Source organism: Lynx rufus, unplaced genomic scaffold, assembly GCF_022079265.1.
Source record: "Lynx rufus isolate CCGP_SWC_20201006 ecotype Redwood Valley unplaced genomic scaffold, mLynRuf1.p SCAF_3, whole genome shotgun sequence".
In the NCBI taxonomy this organism is placed as follows: domain Eukaryota; kingdom Metazoa; phylum Chordata; class Mammalia; order Carnivora; family Felidae; genus Lynx; species Lynx rufus.
Window position 1 is genome coordinate 60,297,318 of NW_025814845.1, and position 26,738 is coordinate 60,324,055.

At 38.7% G+C, this 26,738-nt stretch overlaps 1 protein-coding gene across 1 annotated transcript in view; it reads left to right on the forward strand.

Annotated features, from left to right (window-relative positions):
* Positions 1 to 10,344: 10,344 nt before the first annotated feature.
* The window catches only part of MRPL1 (mitochondrial ribosomal protein L1), a 98,514-nt gene continuing 82,120 nt past the window's right edge, over positions 10,345 to 26,738 (forward strand). Inside the window, exons 1-2 of the mRNA XM_047091808.1 lie at positions 10,345 to 10,483; positions 24,538 to 24,649. Of these exons, the coding sequence (XP_046947764.1) occupies positions 10,453 to 10,483; positions 24,538 to 24,649 (143 nt within the window). The 5' untranslated portion in view covers positions 10,345 to 10,452. The remainder of the gene's footprint in view (positions 10,484 to 24,537; positions 24,650 to 26,738) is intronic.

The window sequence follows — 26,738 nt, forward strand, 5'->3', positions numbered from 1 at the left end:
ATGTACTGGTTGTTGCAAGGGAGTGTTGCACTGAGTGTTCCCAAACATGTTTGCTACTGCATTATGTCAGTTCCTTTTGTCCTTTCCTGCTGCTTTTGGTTACTTTCTGTCTGTAAGAAAGATATCAAAGCCACCAGAGCTATCACTGTCCCAAACGAGTCACAGACTACAGCATGCTGCATTCAAGAATTTCTCTCAAGTCCTCTTTGTTACCTGGTTCCCCTAAACAACAAGATCTGTGCTCATGGGTCCCTAAAGTGGTTTCAGTGAACTGTCTCTTTTACATGTTTTTCTTTTGCCTCCATTCTCAGGTTCCAACACTCATGCTTGGAAGGCACTCGGCAGAGCAGGGCCCCGAGGAACACGCTCAGAATTGCCTTCTCTTCCACCCTGGTGCTGTGTCCTTCAAATACTCTCACCTCCCTTGGAATGAACAGCTCCTCAGAGCCAAGCACAGACACTCTGCTGCTCTTCTGTCTGTCCCAACAGGTATCTGAACCTCAAGATGCACACAGCTTGGGTTAAGTGGAGCCCTCCTATTACACAGCCGCTACTTCCTGGATCTGTCTGTGTGCTGTAGAAGTGGTGAGTTGTGGTAACACTGCAAAAATCCCCACTCACTGTCAACCACGGAAGGCTTGTCGGGCCTCTTCGTATAGTGAGACATTGGGAACAAGGGCATCTTACTCTGTAAATTTCTGTAGCCCTCCTTCTAGAGAGAGTTCAGAAAAGCAATGCATTCTTGTGTTTTCTTGAAAAGAATGACATGCTTTATATCAGTTTTGATGGTACAAACTAAAGAAAGATCATTATCAGTACCTATTTTAGAACCTAGATTATTGCAGTTGAAAATAGATTTTAGTTAGTAACGCTTCCATCCTTATTTCTATTCCCAGCCATTATTTGACCTTTAACCTTTGGAGAAATTTATTAAATTTTCTAATTACAATCTATTTTTCCTGATGGATAAGGGTGCTCATTACTGTCTTAACTTGGGCCCCTGTATATCCCTTTAATCTGCGCTTGTTTTATTGTTTACTTGGGTTAGATCTCTGTCATCTCTCCCAGAGGAGCCAGGAAATGGTCTTTTATTTTTAATTTAAAAATTAACCCTTAACAGTTATTCATGGTTGTTTAGCATAAATTAACAAGATATCACAGAAGCTGAGGCCAGGAAAGCCTGACCTGAACCTCTGGCTTCTTGATTGTTAAAGGCTCCTCTACTCTGAGTCGCCTTTCTCCCCACCGTCTCCCACCATTCCCTCCAATACCACTACTCTTCTCCCTCTACCACCCGATGACTATAGGAAGAAGACAAATGCTAACCCAGTTGCAGCAACAGAAACTTTGTTTGACAGGATAAGATAATTTAGACAAAGATGAGATGCTACTGTTCACAGGTGTATATTAGAGTATTTACACCAAATACTTTTCAGATAAAATGACTAAGAAATAATTCCCAAGATTCCCTAAAAACCTTGAGCTCATTTCCTGAAGCAGTTAAAAGGAGATATCCAGAAAGAGAGAAAGAGCTTCTTAACCCCAAACTAACACTGGGGCTTGGACTCAGCCTCAGTTTGACCTTGTCTAAAAGAAAGACCTGAAAAAAAGTGCAACAACAAAATGTCAAGTTCACTTCTAAGTCTACAAAACAATAAAGCCACACAGCACAAAAGGGAGGAAGAGAGTCACATCCTTTCAGTTACTTACAGCCTCCTCTTGTGGGTTGGGCACACTCTTCTATAAAAACAAAGCGTTTCCCGGAGAATTGCTTTGTTGGTATTGTTATTTTTCTCAGACCTTATAAAATGTTAAAAAAAAAAATCCATTTCCAGGGGCACCTGGCTGGCTAAGTAGAGCATGTGACCCTTGATCTTTGGTCATGGGTTCCTGCTCCACAGGAACAGAGATGACTAAAAAAAAATAAAAAATAAAAAAAAAATAAACTTTAAACAAAAATAATAAAACAAAAATTGGGTAAGAGATGTAGAGATGACTAAAAAAATAAAAAAATAAAAAAAAATAAACTTTAAACAAAAATAATAAAACAAAAATTGGGTAAGAGGGGCTCTTTTTAAAAAAATTATTTATTTTTGAGAGGCAGTGTGAGAGAGAGAGAGAAAGAGAGCACAAGTGATGGGGAGGGGCAGAGAGAGGGAGAGAGAGAATCCCAAGCTGATAGCACAGAACCCAACATGGGGCCCAATCCCACAAACTGTGATATCATGACCTGAGCCAAGATCAAGAGTTGGATGCTTAACCAACTGAGCTACCCAGACACCTCAGGTATAAGAGAGACTCTTAAAAACTAAATGAAAAAATAAACATACATTTCCATATCTAGATAAATATTTCAAGCAAGTTTTACCTCTACATGCATTGAAGATAAAAATTAACTCTAATTAGTATTTTGTTGGTGCTTGTGATTTACATGCTTGGCTTTGAAGATCAAAAAATAATACGTACGTGCTTGTGTGTTATTTATTTTCTCCCACAGACTCTGATATCATCTGGCCATTTTCTAATTTAAGACATCAGCATCAAAAATATTGAGTCATGGGTGTATGTATGTTTAAACACCAGAGTTTGGGCAGTGAAGCAGGAGGAGGGTGCAGCAGTCAGATATAATGAGCTGTTATTAGGCTCTAACACTATCTGCATGGGCTTTGGCAAGTCACTAACTTTTTGGAGCCTCTGTTTCTTCATCTATAAAATGAGGATTAAGCAAGATACTATATGCATGGTGCTTGGCACAGTGTCCAGCATGAAGTATGTGTGTGATACATGTCTAATAGTGGTTAAAAATATAGTCTCTTGAGCCAGGCATCCTGGGTTGAAATCTCAATTCAACTACTTATTAATTAGGCAAGTTACTTAACTTCCCAGTGCCTCTATTCCTTCATCTGAAAATTGGAATAATTATAGTGCCTATCTTATAGAGTTGTTGTGAAGATTTAAACAGTTAAAATATGTTAACACTTTAGAAAAGTGCCTTGCACATGGTAAGTGTTCAATAAGTGTTCAATAAGTAAGTGTTCAAAAGTTCAATAAGTAGCTGTTCTTTTTTTTTCTAAAATTGTGCTAATATGGTAGCCACATGTAGCTATTGAGCATCCAAAATGGACTCAGTCTTAATTGTGATAGGCTGTAAGTGTAAAATACATATAGAACTTCAAAGACAGTATAAAAAAAGAATGTAAAATATCTCAATATTTTTAATATTACATGTTGAACTGATATTACAGGCAAATTGAGTTAAATTATTAGCATTATCTTTAATTTTAATTAATTTTAAATAATTGTGTGGATTTTGTGTTACTTTTTTAACATAGCTACTAGAAAACTTAAAAGTATATATGTGATCTGCACTATATTTGTATAAGACAGAGGTATTCTAAAATATAGAAATCTTAAAGCAAGAAGTTCATTAGAGGAAACTTTTGGTTTAGTTCAAATCTGGGATACTTGTGGTATGCCTTTAGTCATAAAGAAGTACTAAAGAAAAACAAAGGAATTACAATGTACTACAAGCCATTAGAAGTTGCTACAATCTGGGACACCTGGGTGGCTCAATTGTTTAGGCGTCCAGCTTCAGCTCAGGTCATGATCATGTCGTTCGTGAGTTCGAGCCCCACATTGGGCTCTGCGCTGACAGCTCAGAGCCTGCACCCCCTTCGGATTCTATGTCTCCCTCTCTCTTTACACTTCCCCCATTCATGCTCTGTCTCTCTCTCCTTCAAAATCAAATAAACATTAAAAAAATTAAAAAAAAAGTTGCTACAATCTACATTGTGTTAATTTTTCCAGGAGCAATACCCCTTTCTCCTCTGGAGTGTTTTGTTCAATTTGGGGATTACTTTTTAAAAGAGATACCGGCAATCTAGAGTATATCCAGTATATCCTTGATAAGGCTCCTGGGAAAATGAAAAGTTCACCACCATGCCATGGAAGAGAGGAACTGGGGTGGGTAAGAATGTGAACGTCCTCAGCTAAGTGAGGAGAAGACATAAGAGGCATGACAGCTGTTATCCAATACCAGGAATGTGGATTTGCCCTAGGGAAATGGAATTGACCCAAAGGGTTCAATTGGGTCCAAGTTAGAAGGAAGATTATTTCAGCTTTAACATAGGGAACAGCTTTAACAATTAGAGTTGCCCGAAAAAAAAAAAAAAAAAGGATGAACTACCTTATGGAATATTCAAGACTTTGCCACTGTAAATTTAAGCAGAGAATTATAGACAGGGTTTATACTTCAGATAGATAGAAGACTTCCAAAGTTTTTCAAACTCTGAGATTCTGCAATTAAGGTTTTGCTACTAATTCTGGTAGAGCATTGCCAATTCATGCATCATGACCAGAATAGCTAGAGATCCACAATTTTAATAAGGTTTTTTGCTTGTTTGTTTGTTTAGAAGATACAGAAACTCACTGGTATTAGTCAAGAAACCAGGGGTTATTGTGGGGATATATATGGTAGATAGGGATCTCAAAAGAATGCAGGGAGAGGGATAGAGTGATACAGCAGACGTGACGGAAACTGTAACAGGAACTGTGACTACATCTGCTATCTTCCTCTCAGGGGCTGGCTGATCTCTTCCTCATGATATCTCTGTTTTCCCCAGCACCCTCGTTCTATTCTATTCTTGAAAGTGACTAGCTTCATGTAACTCTGTTCATACACCATTTCTGCTCACTAATAATTTCAGCTTGTCTTTCAAAGCTTCTTTTGCCTTGAATCTACTTATGATCTAATAGCTTGAATTCTCCCACCTAAATGTTTCAGCCTTTCACTTCCCCAATTCCAGTTTTATGAGAAGAAGGGTCAGCCTAGGTTTTTCAAGCCAGATCACTGGTTACAGTATGGGTGGACTTCCCTTGGGTCGGATGGCTTCAAGTGGTCCTGATAGCTGGGGCTGGGGAATTTTATTTATGTGGGATGGGGAAGTTTTCACCAGAAACAGATGTGGGTGGGGCAGTCACTTACTGATATTTCTGGTACCACAACTGAAAGATGGAGGTCATGGAGTTTATACCCAGAAATTTGGGAATCTACATCAGTTTATATTTTATGTATTAAGAAGATAGAGGCTATTCAAAAGGTTCTGGTCTGAGACTAATGATAGAAATATGAATTTCATTCTAGGATGTGTTCTAGCAACTTGTTATTCAAAGTGTGGTTCATGAACCAGTAGCATCAACATCACTTAGGAGCTTGCTAGAAATTAGAAACTCAGGGTCCACCCCATACCTACTAAATTAGAATCCATATTTTATTTATGTATTTATTTATTTGTTCATTTATTTATTTACTTATTTAGAGCATGTGTTCATGTGCATGAGTGTCAGGGAAGGGCAGAAAGCGAGGGAGAGAGAGGATCCCAATCAGACTCCACACTGTCCGTGCAAAGCCCAATGCGGGGCTTCATCCCATGAACCATGAGATCATGACCTGAGCCAAAATCAAGAATTGGATGCTTAACCCACTGAGCCACCCAGGCATTCCTAGAATCTACATTTTAATAAGATTCCCAAATAATTTGTATTCAGATTGAGGTTTGAGAAGTGTGCTCTAGGATGAATTGGTTTGGTTTAGGTCTTTTAAAAGTTAACAAGGGCTTTTACTAGGAAACTTCCAGTGGTACGCGATAGTCATATAAGAACCAAGTGCTAAGTTGTCAGAATTTTGTGAATTGGTTGATTTTATGTTTCAGAGCTTGAAACCAGTTACTGTAGGAATATTGATACCAAAGAGATTGGTAAATACTAAACTTGTTTCTTTTGTACTGGAGAGCCAGTTAAACATTTACCAGCATTCCACTAGACAGTTCTAAATCTCCTAATTCAATCTGGAATTAAAGTAGTCAGCTAGGGGTGGTGGGACAAAGAAGGTCCCATATTGGAGGTGGGGTGTGGAGAAGATGAAACGAGTTCCAGTTCCTCAAATTTTCCACTCTATGACTAAGCAATCATTCTAAGTAGACATTTCTTCATGAAAAAATAACCTGAGTCTTCAGTAAGCACAAAGAAGGAGGTCTAGGAGTTGGTGATACTTAAAATCTAGATAGGCAAAGACCAGAAATTCTCCCATCTGGCAGCTGAACTGTTTTGGAGCTGAAACCCAGGTATGGAATAGCAGTTTCTATATAGAAGAGAAGATAAGAGTGGGTAGATTCTCGTCCTAGAGACATACCACACATGGGAATTAATACTTTTATTGCCTGTATTATATCGAGTATAAAATTGTTAAATGAAACAACTCCTCCCTAAGTTAATGATAGGTATGGATGCAAATCTTTCATGGTATTCCATAGGGAGTGGTTTTTAAAGTGTGGTCTCTGGACCAGTACACAGTTCTCAGTATCACCTGAGAACCTATTATAAATACAAATTCATGGGCCATGCCCATGGATCAGAAACTTATTGGATCAGAAACTCTGGGGGGTAGAGCCCAGTAATCTGTTCTAATAAGCCTTCTGGGTGATTCTGATGCATACTATTGGAAGTAGGATACGTCATGGAGTTCCTTATTTTTATCCAATAAGAGAATTCATTTTCAACTTGAACCCAAAAAGGGAAGTGACTCTTCTTGCAGAGGAGTTTCCAGCACAATTGAAAGATGGTTGAAGAAGCTACAGGGCTAGGCAAATATTTAAAAGCTTTCCCCAGGGAAGTTAGCCAAGCAGGCAGACAACTGGCATATTGCCAAGACTCCTGGAGAGTATAAACCTTCCTAGAAATCAACTGGGAAAAGTTGCGTTTAGAGTGAACTTTGAGGATGTTATAAACCCAGCCTAAAGACTTTCTGCAAATACTAATAAAAGCTCTGAAATACAGAACGTGACATCCTAGCACATGTAGAGACACAAACAGCATGTATCATATTAAGAAATAAGCAGATAATGGAAGAAAAATTACTAGGATAGCTTATTCATTTTGCCTTTCTGGTTAAGAGCTCTCACTGGTTCCTTACTACTGACAAGTTGTAACACTGAATGAGTGTTTACTCTGTGCCAGGTACTGTAGTAAGTACCTCAATAAACTATCTCATCAGCCCCATATCCCAGGAAACCGAGACCCAAAGAGGTATACCAACATGCCCCCAGTCACATAGCTGGTAAGTATTGATACTGGGATTCAAACCTAGAATGTTTGGCTCCAGGGCACCACTGCTTAACCAAAACTTCTACTGCCCCTCTTCAGTGAGACCCTCATTACATACTCAATATTTAGAGGCTTGGAGTTCCCATTTCAGAGTGTGGATTTTTGTAGTTTTTAGTCTCAAGTTAAATAACCTCTTTATGTGTTATTATATATAGATACCTGGACTTTGGATTTCATCTGACTAATGCCATCAAGTTCTGATGGTCAAAGTGGGCAGTTAGATAAGTTTCACTTCTACAGGACACAGCTTTAATAAGGCTACTACTACAAGTATACTACATGTTACTCTGAGTCCCAATACTGAGTGTTTAAATTATCTTGTTATAACAGGAGACATAAAGATGTGCAGGGATGGAGGCCAACTGATCTTAGTTATGGAAAAGGGGAATTGTAGAGGCTAAGGAAAAGCATTTTTAATCTAAGTGTTTTTGTCTGGAAATGGATTTGGTGAACTTGCCCAAACCCTTAAACTTATCCTCAAATTAAATTAATTCTGGGGTTGCCTGGGTGGCTCAGTCAGTTGAGTATCTAACTTTAGCTCAGGTCATGACCTCATGGTTTGTGGGTTTAAGCCCCACATCTGGCTCACTGATGTTAGTGGAGACCCACTTCGGATCCTCTGTCCCCCTCTCAATCTGCCCCTCTCCTGCTCATGCTCTCTCTCAAAAATAAACATTAAAAAATTAATTTTTAAGGATCATGGGATTAACGGCTGTGTTGGGTTTTTTTGCCACATCTGTGCATAGCCAAGCACACTACTTGTCACATGGTAAATAGTAGCATATTTATGAAAAGAAAGGAGAAAAGAAAAGAAGCAGGGAGAAAGGGAAGGAAGTTATAAAAGTAGATTCAAGTTCTTGGAATTTTTTTCAAAGAGAGAGATCACAGGCTGGGCAGGGGCAGAGAGAGAGGGAGAGAGAATCCCAAGCAGGCTCTGCACTGCCCGATGCACTGCAGGGCTCAAACCCATGAACCATGAGATCATGACCTGAGCCAAATCAAGAGTTGGACACTTAACCAACTGAGACACTCAGGAGCCCCTGAATTTTTTTGTGTGTGTATGTAACAGTCATAAATGGGTGTGGAACCTTTGAAGTAACTGCTTAGGTATTAATAAGACAGGTAAATAAATTAGAAATCTTATCCTTCATGTAGATGGGTACAATATATAAATGTGAAATAAAGCATGAAAATTCTTACTTTGATTCAGTCCAACTTCTTGTGGGCAGCTTCATGGAAGCAAGTTAATTTTGCAGGCTTGCCATTCTAATGGAGTCACTAATTCATGCAGGTATATATTCATTTACTATCAAACATTTATTGATGGCTTCTTATGTGCCAGATACTTGTGAGAAATAAACCCACTGACCGAGTCAAAGGAGGGATGCAGAGCCTCAGAGCACAGTGAAGCAAGGCTTTAATCAACATTCTTGCAAGAGCAGGTGTCTGATGGACAGGCACACTCGGGGCAGTGACAGCAGACAATTTACCTCCTAGCAAGCAAGTCCCTCCCCTGATTCTTCATTGACTGAGTATTCCAGAGGTTACAGCCTTACCCAGAAGTTGTCTATGCCCGTGTAAGGCAACAAGAAGTCTGATTGGAACAAATGTACATTCCTTGAAGTGACACAGACTTCAGTTCTTTGGTGCATGCTCATTGCATAGCTCAAGATATGGACAGGAAGTGAAGGGTCTAAGGGTTTGGGACTCCATTGTTGGGGGAAGGGGTTGTACATATTTCCAATATGTTGTAAACCTATTGTTAACTAGACAGCACAGTTTTTATTTGGTATTTCTGAAAATGAATCATCTCACTTCTCACAGTACTGTAATGCATTGAAGTTATAAAAATGAATAAGATATGATTTCTGCCCACAAAAAGCTCAGATTGGTGGCAAAAGATATATTGTAGTGATGGTTACTAAAAACCATTGAATTGTACAATTTAGATTGGTGAATTGCATGGTATATTAAATATATATCAATAAAACTTTATTTTTTTGATGTCTATTTTTGAGACCGTGAAAGAGAGAGAGAGAGAGAGATAGACAGAGATTCTGAAATAGGCTCTGTGCTGTCACCACAAAGCCCAATGTGGGGCTTGAACCCATGAACCATGCAATCATGACCTGAGCCAAAGTCGGGCACTCAACTGATTGAGACACCCAGGAACCCCTCAATTAAACTGTTTCAACAAATATAAGCAGATATGCCTGGGTAGTGTTCAAAACCAGGAAGAGGTGGCCATAACTCAGGGAGGAGGGAGCCTTCATCAGTGAGTAAAGCTTGAGCCAAAATGTTTAAAAAGTTATTTAGGGAGCTGGTGCAAAATATTCATTCTAAAGAGAGGGGGGAATGAAGTGTGCGTGTATATGTGTGTTTGGGCGGAAGAAGGATGTTGGCAGCTATTTGAGGCTGGGGAGATAACAAAGACCAGAGGGGAGCTCCAGTGTGTGAGTGTGAGTGTGTGTGTGTGTGTGTGTGTGTGTGTGTGTGTGTAGGGATAGAGAGTTACTGGAGGGTTTTAAATTAAACTGGGAAGTGATATAATCTGATCAAATTCATTGTAGATTAAACGACGCCGCCAACAGCTGTGACGTAATGGAAAGGATACTGATTTTTTTTTTTCAGTCATAATAACCAGTGCGTAGGTCTCAAACCTGCCATTTTAAAACTAGAAGTGTTATACAAAATTCTCAAGTATTATTCAATTGATTCTAACTTAGATAAAGATTAACTTAGAACCACGTTGATCTTGGGTTGAGATAAAAAGAAAGTGAGTGGGACACCCGCCTTGGGTGGTAGTGGAAAACCTGGCGAATTTTAAAGTTTTTTCAGGCTGGAAATGGAGCGATGGAAGCTGGTGAGATTCTTCAGATTTTGTTTTTCATGCTTTCCTGGGTATTCTCACAATATATTAAAATTATCGTTCTGAGTTCATATGCAGAATCAAAGAGGAAAAAAAGAAATAAAACAGGGCAATGCCCACAGGACCGTATTTTCCACGAGGAGATTTCTCTGAAGATAGTTTAAGTTGCTTTACCGGAACCACGAAACATAGGGTCCTAGCACGGAAGACTAGCACGGGAGACTGAGTGTAACACCGCCACGGGGCACAGGCGTTGTTCGCCCTTCCCTGCAGGCTTGAGAGCCTGTTTTGGTTCCCGCCCCTTTTCCTCTTGCTCTTTCTAATCCTTCCCCCTCTGCCAATTCCGGAGAGGAACCCTTTTTAAGTTTCTTCCAAGTTGAAGCGTAGGACCCATTTCGTCAACACAATCCGGAATCATCGACATGGCGGCAACCATAAGATACCTCGGTAGAGGTAAAGCAAGCAGTTGTCTGCGCTTAGGGGGATAATAGCTCTGGCGTGGAGACTCCAGTTGTAAGCCGGACTCTCCTAAGCAGGGGTCTGCACTGGGGCTCGAAAAGTTTCCTGCTGTTTTGGGGTTCTAAGTCCTCCAGAGGGTTATTGCTACTTAAAAGCGACCTTATCAGAGGTTTCACTCCTTTCTGGAGCCGTCCACCTTAGGGGTGGAGTGGGGGGTGGGGGGAGGGATGCACACTGCCACCGGCCCCCCCGCCCCCGGCAGTCACCCGTAGGGACGGAGGCCAAGACACGGTTCTGTCTGCGTTACTGGGGGTGTGGGCTGCGCGGGAAAGGAATTTGATTAAGAGAAGTGAGTTCTGGTATGGAAGAGGTGGTATATTTGAGTGACCTACGTCTGTAAACTTGAACACTTTACAAAATACCCGTGGGTGCTTTTGGGAGTACGTTGTTGCAGGCAATTCTTTAACGTCTAGACCTTGCCTAATTTGCATCAACATTTATCATTTGGAGACTAATTGTGTAGTACTTCGTGGTAGCAGATCTTTTCAGCACTTAGGAAGCTCCAATTGTCTAGGAGGACAGCCCTTTTTTGGTACAATGCTTTTTTTTTTTTTTGTACAGTGCTTTTTAATTTTTGTTTTGTGTTTTTGAGGCACTGATACTTTTTGTTACTTAATTAAGGTAGCTCTTTAAGTGGAGGCAGCCCCCAGCATCACTCGCATTTTACAGAGGAAGAAACATCCTGTTAAGGTATGTCACAGTTCATATAACTAGTCAGTAGCTGGAGGAAGAACTGAAGCTTCACTCACAGGCCAGTGATTTTTTATTTTTAACTGCCTCCTATGTTTTTCTTTGAGCTTCTTGAATGTTTAGTGTCAAGACCAGCATTCTCTATTTGGGATAGTTGTTGCTTAAAAGAGTGGTGGCAAGAGATCACAGCGCCTGATTACTAATGAGCAAAAGAGACTAATAACATTATCTTCGTGTATGACAGAAATAACATTACATTAGACAAACCAAAAAGAGAACTAAAAGTTATTCTCTGCTTGTCACATTTTCTTCTCTTGTCTTCTAAGATTCCTTGCTCTCATAATTTTTTTTTTTTTAATTTTATCTCACTGTCATTTCTCACATTACTTTGCTGGTTCCTCCTCCTCTTACCTTGGGATGTCTCAGGGGCCAAGATCCCATCTTTCATCTTCATGTCTTTTGTATATAAATTCTTCACTCCTTGGGTGATCTCATTTAAGTCTCCTGGCTTTGACTATTGTCTATATCTTAATGGCTCTCAAATTTATGTTTGTTGTCCATATCTAATGGTTCTCAAATTTATATCTACAGTTGGGACATCTCCTGAACTTTAGATTCTTAAACTCATCTGCCAGTTCTAGATCTCCACTTGTATATCTTATTAGCACTTAACACTTGTCTAAAATCAAGCTCTTCATATTCTGTGGTCTTTCTCATGTCATTTGATGATAACTTCAATGTTTCAGTTGTCTGGGCCCAAACCTGAGAATATCCTCAACTCCCCCTTTTCCCCATACTTCACGTTAAATAAATAGTTGACAAATCTTGTTGATTTTACCCTCGAAATAAAATCCAAAATCTAACTTCTCACAACTCTATAGCAACTACCTTGCATGCTGTTACCATTCCTCACCTGGATTTCTCTATATTCTCAACAAGTAGTGAAATCGGTCCTATAACTTACTCTTATGCTCAAAATTCTGAAAGTCTCCCATTTTTCTAAATCTAAAGTCCTTAGAATGGCCTGCAGTTGTTCTGTCCATGTTGTTATCCACTATTGAGCACTTCAGACATAGCTAATTTGAATTGAGCGTGTCAAATACACATTAGATTTTGAGGACTTAGTACCAAAAACAGTAGAACACCTGAAATTTTTATACTGATAACATGTTGAAATAATATTTTGTGGTATTAGCTGTAATAAAATATGTTAATTTTTATTTCACTGGTTTCTTTTTTACCTTTTTTATTGTGGCTACTGGAAAATTTAAAATTATACATGTAGTTTACATTATACTTCCATTGGATAGCACTGCCCGAGGGTATTCCATATCATCTTGTTCCTGCTTAGTCCCACCCCCATTTACCCAGCTTACCCTCTGACCTGTTCACAGTTACCCTGTTCCCTCACTCATTGTGCTCTAGCCACACTAGCTTCCTTGTTCCCTCATCAACCCCAAGCACATTTCTGCCTTGGGAGAACTTTTTCTCCCAGCTGGGGTGAGTCTCAAACACTTTTTCTAGATACTTGTATGAGTAATTTTCTCATTTCTTTCAAGTCTTTGCTCACATGTCACCTTTTTGATGAGGCCTACTTTAACTTAAAGTTGCAACCCACTGTCCTCTTGACTCAGTCACTTTTACCCACTGGGTTCCCCCTTCTCCATCACTACCATTTTGTGTTTAATAGTGTTATCTCCCCCCGCTAGGATGTAAGCTCCATGAGGACAGGGATTTTTGTTTGGTTTGTTCACTAAATGCTTAAAGCAGTGCTAGCACATGTTTTGTTGGCATATTCATTGTTGAATAAATGAAAAAATCAATGGATCTTCAACAAAATGCCACCCCTCTTCCATGTGTTGTAATGAATAATATTTAAAGTAATTTAAATCCACTTTGTGCTTTCATTTGTTCGAATTTACTTGCTTTATTCAACAGGTGTTTAGTGTGTGTGTGTGTGTGTGTGTGTGTGTGTGTGTGTGTGTTTAAACAAACACTGTGCTATGTGATAGGGACAAAAATGGTGGGTAAGCTATACACATTCCCTCCCCATGATGCTTATCATTTATGAGGAGCAGACATTAATTGGCTAGTTATTTTCTTTAATTACAGTTGTCCTAAGTGATGTGAGGGGAAAGTACAAGGTGCTATAGGAGTGTATGTGAGGAGGCCTAGCCTATTCTGAATCTTCAAGGAAGACTTTTCTGAAGTAGTCGTTTAATAGAGTCCCTGAAATATCCCTCAAAGATCATAGGATATTTAGGAATTAGCTATGGAAAGGGCATGGGGGGGGGGTAGGGGAGAATGTTACAGATGGAGGGAAGATTAATTTTATATTTGAAAATACTAAAGTGGTTAAAAAACAGGGTGTGTCTTAGAAACTGAAAGGAGGCCAGTGTATTTGAAGTATGGCAAGTATGAAAGAGAGTCCTGTTAGATGAAGATCACAGTAGGTTAGAAGTAGCTCATGGAGGACCTTGTTAGGAATTTACTTTATTCAATGATCAAGTCATCCAAGCATTTTAGGGATATCATGATATTTTCACTTTTAAATGATCCGTCTTACTGGTAGGTAGAAAAGAAATAGAGAAGACCAAGGGTAGAAGATAGAATAGTTTTGAATTTGTTGCAGTAATCATATGGTAGATGATGGTGGCCCAGAGTGTGGTGGGTGTAGTGGGAAGGCAAAGACTAGATGGATAAGATCTCCTAGGGAAACTGAGGATTACAGAACGCTAACCTTTCAGTTTCAGGTATAAGAATAAACTGGCAAAGGAGGGGTGCCTGGGTGTCTGTCGGTTAAGCCTACTCTTGATTTTGGCTCAGGTCATGATCTCACTGTTCATGATTCGAGCCCCATGTTGGGTTCTGCACTGATAGTGTGGAGCCTGCTTGAGATTCTCTCTCTCTGAAGATAAATAAATGTTTAAAAAAAAAAAAAGAATAAACTAGCAAAGGCGAGGGAATAATTTCTCTTTTCCAAGGGGTGGGCGTGGGAGTGACTTGAGAGTACAGATTCAGGTAGGTTCATAAGTAGTTGAGATAATTCTATTTTCTCTGAAGTAGCAAGCAAGGTTTTCTGCTAAGAGTGAGGAGAGAAGAAATGTGTTAATGGCATGTAATAATACACATAGACAAATTGACTACAGAGGGATTAAAAACACAGGTATGATGATCTAACAGTGCTATTTAAATATAGCTGACCCTTGAACAGTGTAGGGATTAGGAGTGTGCCCCCCCCCCATTCCCATGCAGTTGCTAATATGCATATAACATTTTTTTTAGTTTCTTATTTTTTTTAGTTTCTTTCTTTATTGAGTCTACCCCCAGCTAGTGGAACAGGGACAGACCATGGTAACTGTCACACACCCTCTCCCTCCCTCTCCCTCGCTTCCCCCTAACTCAAAAATGGAACTGCTAATAGCCTAATGTTGACTGGAAGTCTTACTGATAACAGTTGATTAACACGTATTTTGTACGTTATATGTATTATATATTGTATTATTACAATAAAGTAAGCTGGAAAAAATGTTATTAAGAAAATCATGAGGAAGCGAAAATACATTTACAGTACTATACTGTATTTATTGAAAATCTGCATATAAGTGGATGCACGTAGTTTAAACTTGTGTTGTTCAAGGGTCAACGTAGTGGTATTTTTGCCATTTGTTTTTTATTAGTCCGTCACAGTTTCATAGATTTCTGTTGAAAAGTTAATCTCTGGTTGTCCTGACTTGGGATTCCAAATAATGGTGGTAGATTGTTTTATAGTAGGTTGGAATTATTATATTCAAGAGAATTATTATTTTGTGGATCTTGCCAAGGTTATTGGTTTCTTGTTTAGTACAATTAGAATTATTATTTGGAAGTGTTTGCCAAACCTTGAATGGATAATTGCTGTTCCTTCATTTACCATGTGTGATATTTTTAACATTTATTTTTGAGAGAGAGTGAGCGCGTGTAGTCTTGGACAGAGGATCCAAAGCGGCCGCCACGCTGACAGCAGTGAGCCTGATGTGGGGTTTGAATTCATGAACTGCAACATGGTGATCTGAGCTGAAGTCGGCCACTCAACTGACTGAGCCACTCAGGCACTCCTACCATGTGTGATTTAAAAAAAAAATTTTTTTTTTTCAACGTTTTTTTTTTTTTTTTTTATTATTTATTTTTGGGACAGAGAGAGACAGAGCATGAACAGGGGAGGGGCAGAGAGAGAGGGAGACACAGAATCGGAAACAGGCTCCAGGCTCCGAGCCATCAGCCCAGAGCCTGACGCGGGGCTCGAACTCACGGACCGCGAGATGGTGACCTGGCTGAAGTCGGACGCTTAACCGACTGCGCCACCCAGGCGCCCCCAAAATTTTTTTTTTAATGTTTATTTATTTTTGAGAGAGAGAGACAGAGGGCGAGCAGGGGAGGGACAGAGAGAGAAGAAGACACAGAATCTGAAGCAGGCTCCAGGCTCTGGGCTGTCAGCACAGAGCCCCACGTGGGGCTCAAACTCACAAAGTGAGAGATCATGACCTGAGCTGAAGTGAGATGCTTAACCCACTGAGCCACTCAGGTGCCCCTGCCAATTACTTTTCTTGCTCAAAATTATGTTTGTGAAATTCATCCATATAATATGGTCATTTTTATACTTCTCTAGCTTTCCATTATAGGAATATACCATAATTTATCCGTTCTACTGTAGGTAAATGTTTGGGTTTGTTTCTGCAGTTTTGCCATTACAAAAATGTTATGATGATAATGATCTATTTAAATTCCAATATAGTTGACATACAGTGTTATATTAGTTTCAGCTGTATGATATAGTAAGTCAGCAATTCTGTACACTGCTCAGTGCTCATCATGGTAAGTGTTCTCTTTAATCCCTCCCGTTCACCTGTATCACCTATCCTCCTACCCTCCTCCCCTCTGGTAACCATCAGTTTCTTCTCTATAGTTAAGTCTGTTTTTTTTGTTTTGTTTTGTTTTTTTTTGTGTGGTTTTTTTTTTTTTTTTTGGTTTATCTCTTTGTTTTGTTTCTTAAATTCCACATGTGGGTGAAATCCTATGTTATTAGTCTTTTTCTGACTGACTGACTTCACATACCATTATAATTTTTTTTTTTTTTTTTTTTACTTTTTTAGCAGGCTCCATGCACTAGCAGTGTGAGCTCCATGTGGGGCATGGTCTCACAAACTGTGAGATCATGACCTGAGACGAAATCAAGAGTCTGCTGCCTAACTGACTGAGCCACTCAGGCACCCCGCCATTATAATTTCTAAATCCATCTATGTTGTTGCAAATGGCAAGATTTCATTCTTTTTTTTTTCTTTTAATTTTTTTTTTTAACATTTATTTATTTTTGAGACAGAGAGCATGAACAGGGGAGGGTCGGAGAAAGAGGGAGACACAGAATCTGAAACAGGCTCCAGGCTCTGAGCTGTCAGCACAGAGCCCGACATGGGGCTCGAACCCACGGACTGCGAGATCATGACATGAGCCGAAGTCGGACGCTAACTGACTGAGCCACCCAGGCGCCCCAAGATTTCATTCTTTTTTTTTTTTAAACTTTTTTTTATGTTTATTTATTTTTGAGACAGAGAGAGACAGAGCATGAACGGGGGAGGGTCAGAGAGAGGGAGACACAGAATCTGAAACAGGCTCCAGGCTCTGAGCGGCCAGCACAGAGCCTGATGCGGGGCTGGAACTCACGGACCGCGAGATCATGACCTGAGCTGAAGTCAGACGCTTAATCAACTGAGCCACCCAGGCGCCCCAAGATTTCATTCTTTATGGCTGAATAATATTTCTTTTCTTTTTTTTTTTTAATTTTATTTGAGTGAGAAGGAGAGGGGCAGAGGGGGAGAGAGAGAATCCCAAGCAGGCTCCATGCTCAGTGTGGAGTCCAATGTGGGGCTCGATCCCATGACCCTGGAATCATGACCTCAGCTGAAATCAAGAGTTGGATGCTCAACTGACTGAGCCACCCAGGTGCCCTTTTATTATTTTTTAAGTAGGCATCCATGCCCAACGTGAGGCTTGAACTCACGAACCCGCTATCAAGAGTCGGATACTCCAGTACCACACTGTTTTGATTGAAGATTTGTAGTATATTTTGAAATCTTGCTTTGTCATACATTCAGTTTTGTTTTTCTTTTTCAAGATTGCTTTGGCTGTTCACGGTCTTTTGTGTTTCCATCCAAATTTTAGGATTATTTATTCTAGTTCTGTGAAAAATGCTGTTGGTATTTTGATAGGGATTGCATTAAGTCTGTAGGTCGCTTTTGGTAGTATGGACATATTAACAACATTTGTTCTTCAGTACATGAGCATGGAATATATTTCCATTTGTGTCCTCTTCAGTTTCTTTCATCAGTGTTCTATAGTTTTTAGAGTATAGGTCTTTCACCTCTTTGTTTAAATTTATTCCTATGTATTTTATTATTTTTGTTGCAGTTGTAAATGGGACTGCTTTCTTAATTTCTCTTTTTGCTACTTCATTATTAATGTATAGACATGCAGTGGATTTCTGTATATTGATTTTGTGTCCTGTGAGCTTACTGAATTCATTTGTCAGTTATAGTAGATTTTTAGAGGAGTCTTTTGGGTTTTCTGTATAAAGTGTCATATCATCTGCAAATAGTGAAAGTTTGACTTCTTCCTTACTGATTTGGATCCTTTTATTTCTTATTGTTGTCTGATTTCTGTGACCAGGACTTCCAGTACTATGTTGAATAAAAGTGGTGAGAGTAGACATCTTTGTCGTTTTCCTGACCTTAGGGGAAAAGCTCTCAGTTTTTCCCCATTGAGGATGATGTTAGCTATGGGTTTTTCATACATGACATTTATTATGTTGAGGTATTTTCGCTCTAAACCTACTTTGTGGAGGGTTTTTATCTTGAAAGGATATTGTACTTTGTTGCTTTTTCTGCGTCTGTTGAAATGATACTATGTTTTTTATCCCTTACTGATGTGATATACATGTTGATTGATTTGAGAATATTGAACTACCTTGCATCAGAGGAATAAAGCCCACTTGATCGTGGTAAATGAGTTTTTTAATGTATTGTTGGATTCATTTTACTAATGTTTTATTGAAGATTTTTACATCTATATTCATCGGGGACATTAACCTTTAGTTCCCTTTCTTGTTAGTGCCTTTATCTCATTTCAACATCAGGGTAATGCTGGCCTCATAGAATGAATTTGGAAGCTTTCCTTCCTTTTCAACTTTTTGGAATAGTTTGGGAAAATTAAGTAACTCTTTTTTAAATGTTTGATAGAATTTATCTGTGAGGCCACCAGGTCCTGGACTTTTGTTTGTTGGTTGGTTGGAATTTTGATTACTGATTCAATTTCATAGCTGGTAATCGATCTGTTTATTTTCTGTTTCTTTCTACTTCAGTTTTGGTATATTATATATTTTTAGGAATTTACCCATTTTTCTAGGTTGTCCAATTTGTTGGTATATGATTTTTCATAATGCTCTCTTATAATCCTTTGTATTTCTGTGGTATCAGTTGTCATTTCTCCTCTTTCATTTCTCATTTTGGTTATTTGAGTCTTCTCTCTCTCTGATGAGTCTGGCTCCAGGTTTATTGGTTTGTTGATCTTTCAGAGAACTACCTCCTTGTTTCATTGATCTATTGTTTTGTTTTGTTTTTTCTATATATTTCTGCTCTAATCTTCATTATTTTATTCCTTTTGCTGTTTTGGGATTTTGCTTGTTCCTCTTTCTTTAGCTCCTTTAGGTATATGGTTAGGTTCTTGATATGAGATTTTTCTTGCTTCTTGAGATAGACTTGTATTGCTATAAGCTGTCCTCTTAGAACAGTTTTTGCTGCCTCCCAGAGATTTTGGACCACTGTGTTTTCATTTCCATTTGCTTGCATGTATTCTTTGACTTCCTCTTTGATTTCTTGGTTGACCCATTCATTGTTTAGTAGCATGTTATTTAGCCTTCATGTATTAGTGTTTTTTCCAGATTTTTTCTTGATTTCTAGTTTCATAGTGTTGCAGTCAGAAAAGATACATGGTATGACTTTGATCTTTTTGAATTTGTTGAGACTTGCTTTTGTGGCCTAATATGTGACCTATTCTGTAGAATGTACCATGTTCTGAATACATCTGTTAGACCCATCTTGTCCAATGTGTCTTTCAAAACCATGGTTTCCTTGTTGATGTTCTGTTTGGATGATATCCATTGATGTAAGTGGGTTTTAAAGTCCCCTACTGTTATTATTGCTATTGATTACTCCCTTTATGTTTCTTATTATCTGCTTTATGTATTGGGTGCTTGTTGCATAAATATTTACAGTTGTTATATCTTCTTGTTCTGTTTTATGCTTTATGATTATATAGGGTCTTTCTTTCTTTCTTTCTTTCTTTCTTTCTTTCTTTCTTTCTTTCTTTCTTGTTACAGTCCTTGTTTTAAAGTCAATTTTGTCCAATATAAGTATTGCTACCCTGGCTTTCTTTTCACTTCCATTTGCATGATAAATGCTTTTCCATCCCTTTATTTTCAGTCTTCATGTACTTTTTTTTTTTTTTTTAAATAAACCCTACCCCAATGTGGGGTGTGAACTCATGACCTTGAGATCAAGAGTCTCATGTTGACTGAGCTAGACATGGCACTGCAATCTGCACATCTTTAGGTCTGAAGTGAGTCTTTTGTAGCCGTATATAGATGGGTGTTGCTTTTTCATCCATTTTGTTGTGCTGTCTTTTGACTGGAGTATTCAAAGTAATTGTTGGTAGGTATGTACTTATTGCCATTTTGTTACTTGTTTTATGGTTCTTTTTGGAGTTGTTCTTTGCTTCTTCTATGGTTTGTTGTCTTTCTTTAGTGATATACTTGGATTCCTTTCTCTTTATTTTTGCATATTTATTACTGGTCTTTGATTTGTGGTTTCCATTAGGTTTATATATAATATGCATACAGCAGTCTAATTTGATTGTTACTTCAATTAGAACCCATTCTTTATTCCTCTCCTCCCACTTTATAGATATACGGTGCCCTACTTTATATGCTTTTATTTTTGTAAATCCCTTGACTGATTTTTATAGGTGAACTTATTTTTACTTCTTTTGTGTTTCCTACTTTTCTTATTCCTACTGGTGGTCTTTACCGTCCACTCAAAGAGTCCCCTTTAACATTCTTATAAGGCTGATTTACTGGTCATGACTTCCTTTAATTTTTGTTTGGGAAACTGTCTCCCTCTATTTGAATGATAACTTTGCTGGACACAGTATTCTTGGCTGCAGTTTGTTTGTTTGTTTGTTTTTCCCATAGCACTTTGAATATATCTAGCTCTCCCTTCTGACCTGCAAAGTTTGTGCTGAAAAATATGCTGATAGCCTTATGGAGTTTCCCTTGGATGTAACTTTTCTGTTGTTGCTTTTAAATTTTTTTCTTAATAACTATTTTCTGCCATTTTAGTTGGTCTTGAGGTGGACTTCCTTAGTTTGATTTTGTTTGGGGATCTCTACCTCCTGGATCTGGATTTTTGTTTTTTTTACCCTAGATTTAGAAATTTTCAGCTATTATTTCTTCAAGTAAATTTCTTCTACCCCCTTTTCTTTTTCTTCTTCTGCGAATCCTATAATGTGAATGTTATTACCCTTGATGGTGTTGCTGAGTTCCCTAAGTCTACTTACACATTTATTATTTTTTCTCTTGTTTAGCTTTATTGCTTTCCATTACTCTGTTCTCCAGGTTGCTACTGTTTTCCATCTAGTGTATTTTTAACTTCAGTTATCGAGTTTTTCATCTTTTTTTTTTTATGTTTTCTATCTCTTTGTTAAAGGTCTTGCTGAGATTCTTTACTCTTTTCTCAAGCCTAATGAGTATCTTTATGACCATTACTTTAAATTCTTTGGGCTCCTGGGTTGCTCAGTTGGTTAAGCATCTGACTTCAGCTCAGGTCATGATCTCATGGTCTGTGGGTTTGAGCTCCACATTGGGCTCTGTGCTGACAGCTCAAAGTCTGGAGCCTGCTTCAGATTCTATGTCTCCCTCTCTTTCTGTCCCTCCCATACTCGTGCTCTGTCTCTCTCTCAAAAATAAATACACATTAAAAAATTTTTAAATTCTCTATCAGGCATATTATATATCTCCATTTTGTTTAGGTCTCTTGTCATTTTGTCCTGTTCTTTCATTTGGGACAAACTCATCTGTCTTCTCATTTTGTCTAACTCTCTGTGTCTGTTTTTGCATGTTAGAAAAGTTAGCTATGTCTCCTGCTCTTGAAAGTAGGACCTTATGAGGAATAGGTTCTGTAGTGCCCTGCAATGCAATGTCAGTGTCCCCTATTCACCAGAACCTGGAACTTCAGGTGTGTCTCCCATGAGTGTTGAATGTGCCCTGCTGTTGTGGCTGAGCCATGTTTGCCTTCAGTCCAGTCATCTGCAGTGGCTCTCTTTGTCTTTTATGGGCAGGATCTGGTCTCTGTGGTGTCAGTGGGCCAGTCTGGGGCCCCCTTGGGCTCTAATTGAGTCAGGTCAGGTGTTTGTCAGAGATCCAGGAGCATCTAACTTCAGGTGAACATGGGGGCAGCGTGCTTGGTGCCAGCAAGGCCCTGAGTTAGCAGAGCAGGACCTCCAGAACTAGGGACTGAGTCAGGTTGTGTTGGAGGCAGCAGATCTGCAGAAGTGCTTGGGGTAGCGATGCATGGTGTTAGAAATGTTTATGTGAATCTGCTGTGGGAGGAGACCTGGATTGGAGGCCTGGCTGGAAGGGGCATGTCAGCAGGAGAACTGGGGGCAGGGTGCACTGTTAGCAAGTTAGCAAGTGTTGGCATTGCGCTGGTTCCCAAAGGTGTTGGTGTGTTTATGCTGGGGGTGAGGCATGGAAATGGCACTCACCAGCAATTTTGTTCCTGGAGAAGTCTCTCAAGGACCCTGGCTCTCCAGTACACAATGAGATTTGTATAAACATATCTCCCTCTCATATACCTGAGGCATTGTTCAACCTGCTGTTTCTGTGCTCTATCTCCATGGGGCTGTTTGTTGTGCTGTCTCTTTAAGGGCAAGGGCTCAGTTTCCTTTTGCCCTCCTGGCTCTGCCACCTGTCTGTCCCTTGAGCTTGCTGATTTCTTTTAAAGTTCCAAATATTAAGCCTCGCTGATTGTAAGAACTCTGGAAATTCAGTCCCTCTGGTTTCGAAGCCAAATGTCACGAGGACTGGTCTTCCTCCTCTGGGCTGTCTTGGTGTGAGGGTTTATTTCTCTGCTTTCTCTATGCCCATGGTGTTCCTTCCTCTTGTGGACAGTCTTGCAGTTCCATGTGGCTCCCAACCGCATCCCTGTCCTTCCAACCCTCTTCAAAGTGGCCTCTTCTCTACGTTTAGCTGTGGAGAGTCTGTTCTGCCAATCTTTGGGTTATTTTCTGGGTTACTTACACTGAATTGGCCGATATCTAATTGTGTCTCTGGGACGAGATGAGCTTATGGTCCTCATACTTTGCCATCTTCCCCAGAAGTCTCCTGATGTTATGATGATGTTATTTTTGTGCATGTCTCTTAGTATACATGGGCAGGAGTTCCTCTAGGATATATTCCTAGAAGTGGAATAACTGCATCATTGATATGTGTATGCCTAGACTCATTGAGTTATGTCATATTGTTTTCCATAATGGTATTCCAATTCATACTCTTATCTGCTATGTGTAAAATTTATCCTTAACATTTTCAGCAACCCCAGACTTTTTAAAAAAAGTTTGGCCAGTCTGATGTATGTAAAACATTGCTGCTTAAATGCTCTCATCTAGAAACTGTTACCTGTCCACAATGAAATCAAAGCACTGTTCATTGAAGAAGTCTTATGAAAAAAATATTGTCAGCTGCAGCAAAATACTTAGGGATGTGGTTTATTTTATATGCTGGTGTAATGTTAATTTAGAGGCCTACTTTAAACAGCAATATCAAATGGTATTTTATTGTGGTTTAAATTAATATTTATGTGACTACAAATGAGATTGTGCATTTTTCCATGCATTTCATGCATCATTTATGTTGCCTTTTCAGTTAGAAACCTGTTTGCCTCTTTTATTTTTTTAATTAGGTTTATCTTACATATTCTGGATATTAATTCTTTGTTATATATGTTGTTATTATCTCAATTTTGGCTTGTCTTTCACTTTCTTTAATAAACAGATAGTCTTAACACTAATAAGTCATTTTTGGCCAGTGCTTTTGCGTTTTGTTTGTGAAATTGGTCCCTCCTAACTGATCAAAAAGATACTTTCCTGTATTCTGAAAGCTTTTAGTTTTGCCATTCAAATGTAAATCCTTGGTCCATCTAAATTTGATTGGTGTGTGGTGTGTGTGTGTGTGTGTGTGTGTGTGTGTGTGTGTGTGTTATGAGATAGGGATCTAAATCTATTCTTTTCCCTATGAATAATCTCTTTTCTTAACACCACCTAATTGAATTATTTGCACAATGATCTACAATAACATTTGTCATATTTCAAATATCCACATGTGTATGGGTCTGTTGCTAGGCTATTTTTGTTTTATTAATTTGTCTTTCTATACTTGTGCCAATAGCAAAGTGTCTTAATTACCATAACTTCATAACACATTGATCTCTGGTAAGGCAATTCCCTCCACTTAGCTGTTATTCTTCAGATGTACATTGGGCAACTCTGTGAATGTATTATACATATAAAAAGAGAAAAAATTAAATTATTAAGAAATTCAGGATATATATTCCATAATAGCAGAGCTAACATACTCTGTTGAACCTGAACTACATTAAGTTAAAAATAAATGAAGACAGGGGGCACCTGGCTGGCTCAGTCAGTAGAACATACAATTGTAGATTTCATGGTTGTAAGTTTGAGCACTACATTGGGTGTACAGATTACTTAAAAACAAAATCTTAAACAAAAAATGAAGACAATTGTTGAATTAGATGTTTACTTGGCTTTAGTTTCACGTATTGTAGGTTCTATTATTATACTGAAAAAATTTTTTTTGATGTTTATGTATTTTTGAGAGAGAGAGAGACAGAGACAGAGTGCAAGCAGGGGAGGGGCAGTAAGAGAGGGAGACACAGAATCCAAAGCAGGCCCCAGGCTCCAGCTGTTAGCACAGAGCCTAACATGGGGCCCAAACTCACCAACCTGGAGATCATGACCTGAGCCGAAGTCAGACACTTAACTGACTGAGCCACTGAGGTGCCCCACTATTACACTTTTTAAAGAATGGTTGAGACTCATAAAATATTTAATATTTTTGTTTTTTTGTTTTGGAAACATTAAGAATATAAAAAGTATGGATGTAATGATTAATGTATTTTTTTTCTTTCAAGTCTTGATACATCGTCAAAAGCATGGTCTTTCCAAGACGACTTGTCAGACATCTCTTTATCCTTGTTCTGTAAATGTTTGGGTGCCCAGCAGATATTTTGCTGCTGCTACAAAGTAAGTATTTTTTTTTAATTCATTTTGTTTGCATTCATTTAAAATTTTGATTAAAAAACATTATGCTTTGTCCCATAAATATGTACAGGGACATATAGTTGTAAAAGTTTATCATCTCTGCTTCTTTGACCTTTTATAGTCCTAAAGAAAAAAATATGACTTATTATAGTAATACTTAACATATATTGAACACTGGCATTCAATAATTAATTTATTTTCCACAGCAACTTTATGTGCAAGCTGTTGTTATAATGTTATGTTTTTGAGTTGAAAAGTAAGGCACTGATAGATTAGATAACTTGCCTAGGGTCACAGAGCTAGTAAGTGTTGGAGCTAAGATTTTGTGATATGATAAGAAATATTTATATTGGTCTCTGCCCCCAGTGCTTGATACAGAGCTCTTAAAACCTCTTGTAATTTTCTGGGTGATAGGAGCATCTTTTGTTCTAATAAGGCAAATCTTGGTAGACTCTTAGGTGAGGGCTGGTCACCAGAAAGAGCAAGCCATGATTAGACTCTTTCAGCCCTGGGGTGCCTGGGTGGCTCATTCAGTTAAATGTCAGACTACAGCTCAGGTCATAATCTCATGGTTCTTGAGTCTGAGCCCCACATCAGGCTCTGGTGGAGCCTGTTTCGGGTTCAGTGTCTCCCTCTCTCTGCCTGTCCCCTGCTCGCTCGCTCTCTCTCTCTCTCTCTCTCTCTCTCTCAGAAAATGAATAAAACACAAAACAAATTAAAAAAAAAAAAAAAGAATAATCTTTCAGCCCTGCCAGGGAGAGAGGCTAGAGATTGAGTTCATAATTGATTATGCCTCCATAAAAATCCCAGTACTGTGGGGTTCTAAGAGTTTCTGGATTGGTGAATATATACGTGTGCCAGAAAGGTGACTCACCCAGACCCACTGGGGAGAGAAACTCTTACACTCTAGACTCTTTTGGACCTTCCCCTATGTCCCTGTTCGTCTGTATCCTTTATCATATTTTTTATTGTATAATAAACTGGTAAATGTTAAGTAAGTGTTTCTTTGTGCTCTGTGAACTATACTAGTAAATTATGAAGTCTGTGGAGGGGGTCACAGGACGCCTTGATTTCTAGCCATTTGGCCAGAAATACCAGAGGCCCTGAATTACAGTTGACATCCGAAGTGGGGGCAGTCTTGTGGGATTGAATCCTTAACTTGTGGGATCTGATGCAAAATCCAGGTAGATAGTATCAGAATTGTGTTCAAGTGTTGGATACTTGGCTGATGTCAGATGATTGGTTGGTGTAGGAAAAAAAAACACATACATTTAATGTCAGAATTGTTTCTTATTTAACTGTATTCCTCGTTTTGCATCTTGCTTGCTTTTAACTTAACAGCGTATCATAGGCGTGCCTGGGTGACTCAATCTGTTAAGCATCCAACTCCTGATTTCAGCTCAGGTCATGATGTCACTGTTCGTGGGTTCTAGAGCCACATCGGGCTCCTCCACACTAAACAGCATAGATCATGCTTGAGATCTTCTCTCTCTGCCTCTCTTCTGCACTTGCTCTCTCTTTCTCTCTCAAAATAAAGAAATAAACTTAAAAAAATGATATATCTTGGAGATAGTTTTAGATGGAGCTGTCTAGTTATTTTTTTTAATGAGATATAATTGACACATAATATATTAGTGTCAGGTGTACAACATAATGATTCAATATTTATATATTTTGGGAAATCCCCATAAGAGTAAGTCTTGTTAATATCTGTCACTATATAGAGATGTACTTTCTTTTCTTGTGATGAGAGCTTTCGAAGATTTACCCTCTTAGCAACTTTCAAACAGACCATACAGTATTATTAACTGTAGTCACCTTGCTACACATTACATTTCCATGATTATTTATTTTATAAGAGGGAGTTTGTACTTTTGACCACCTTGGCCCATTTCACCACCCCCGTCTTGCCTTTGGTAACCACCAATTAGTTCTCTGCATCTGTGAGTTCATTTTTTTTTTTTAAAGATTTCATGTATAAGTGAGATCATATGGTATTTGTTATTTTTTGCCTAACTTTTATCAGCATAATGCCCTGAAGGTCCATCCATGTTGTCTCAAATGGCAAGAT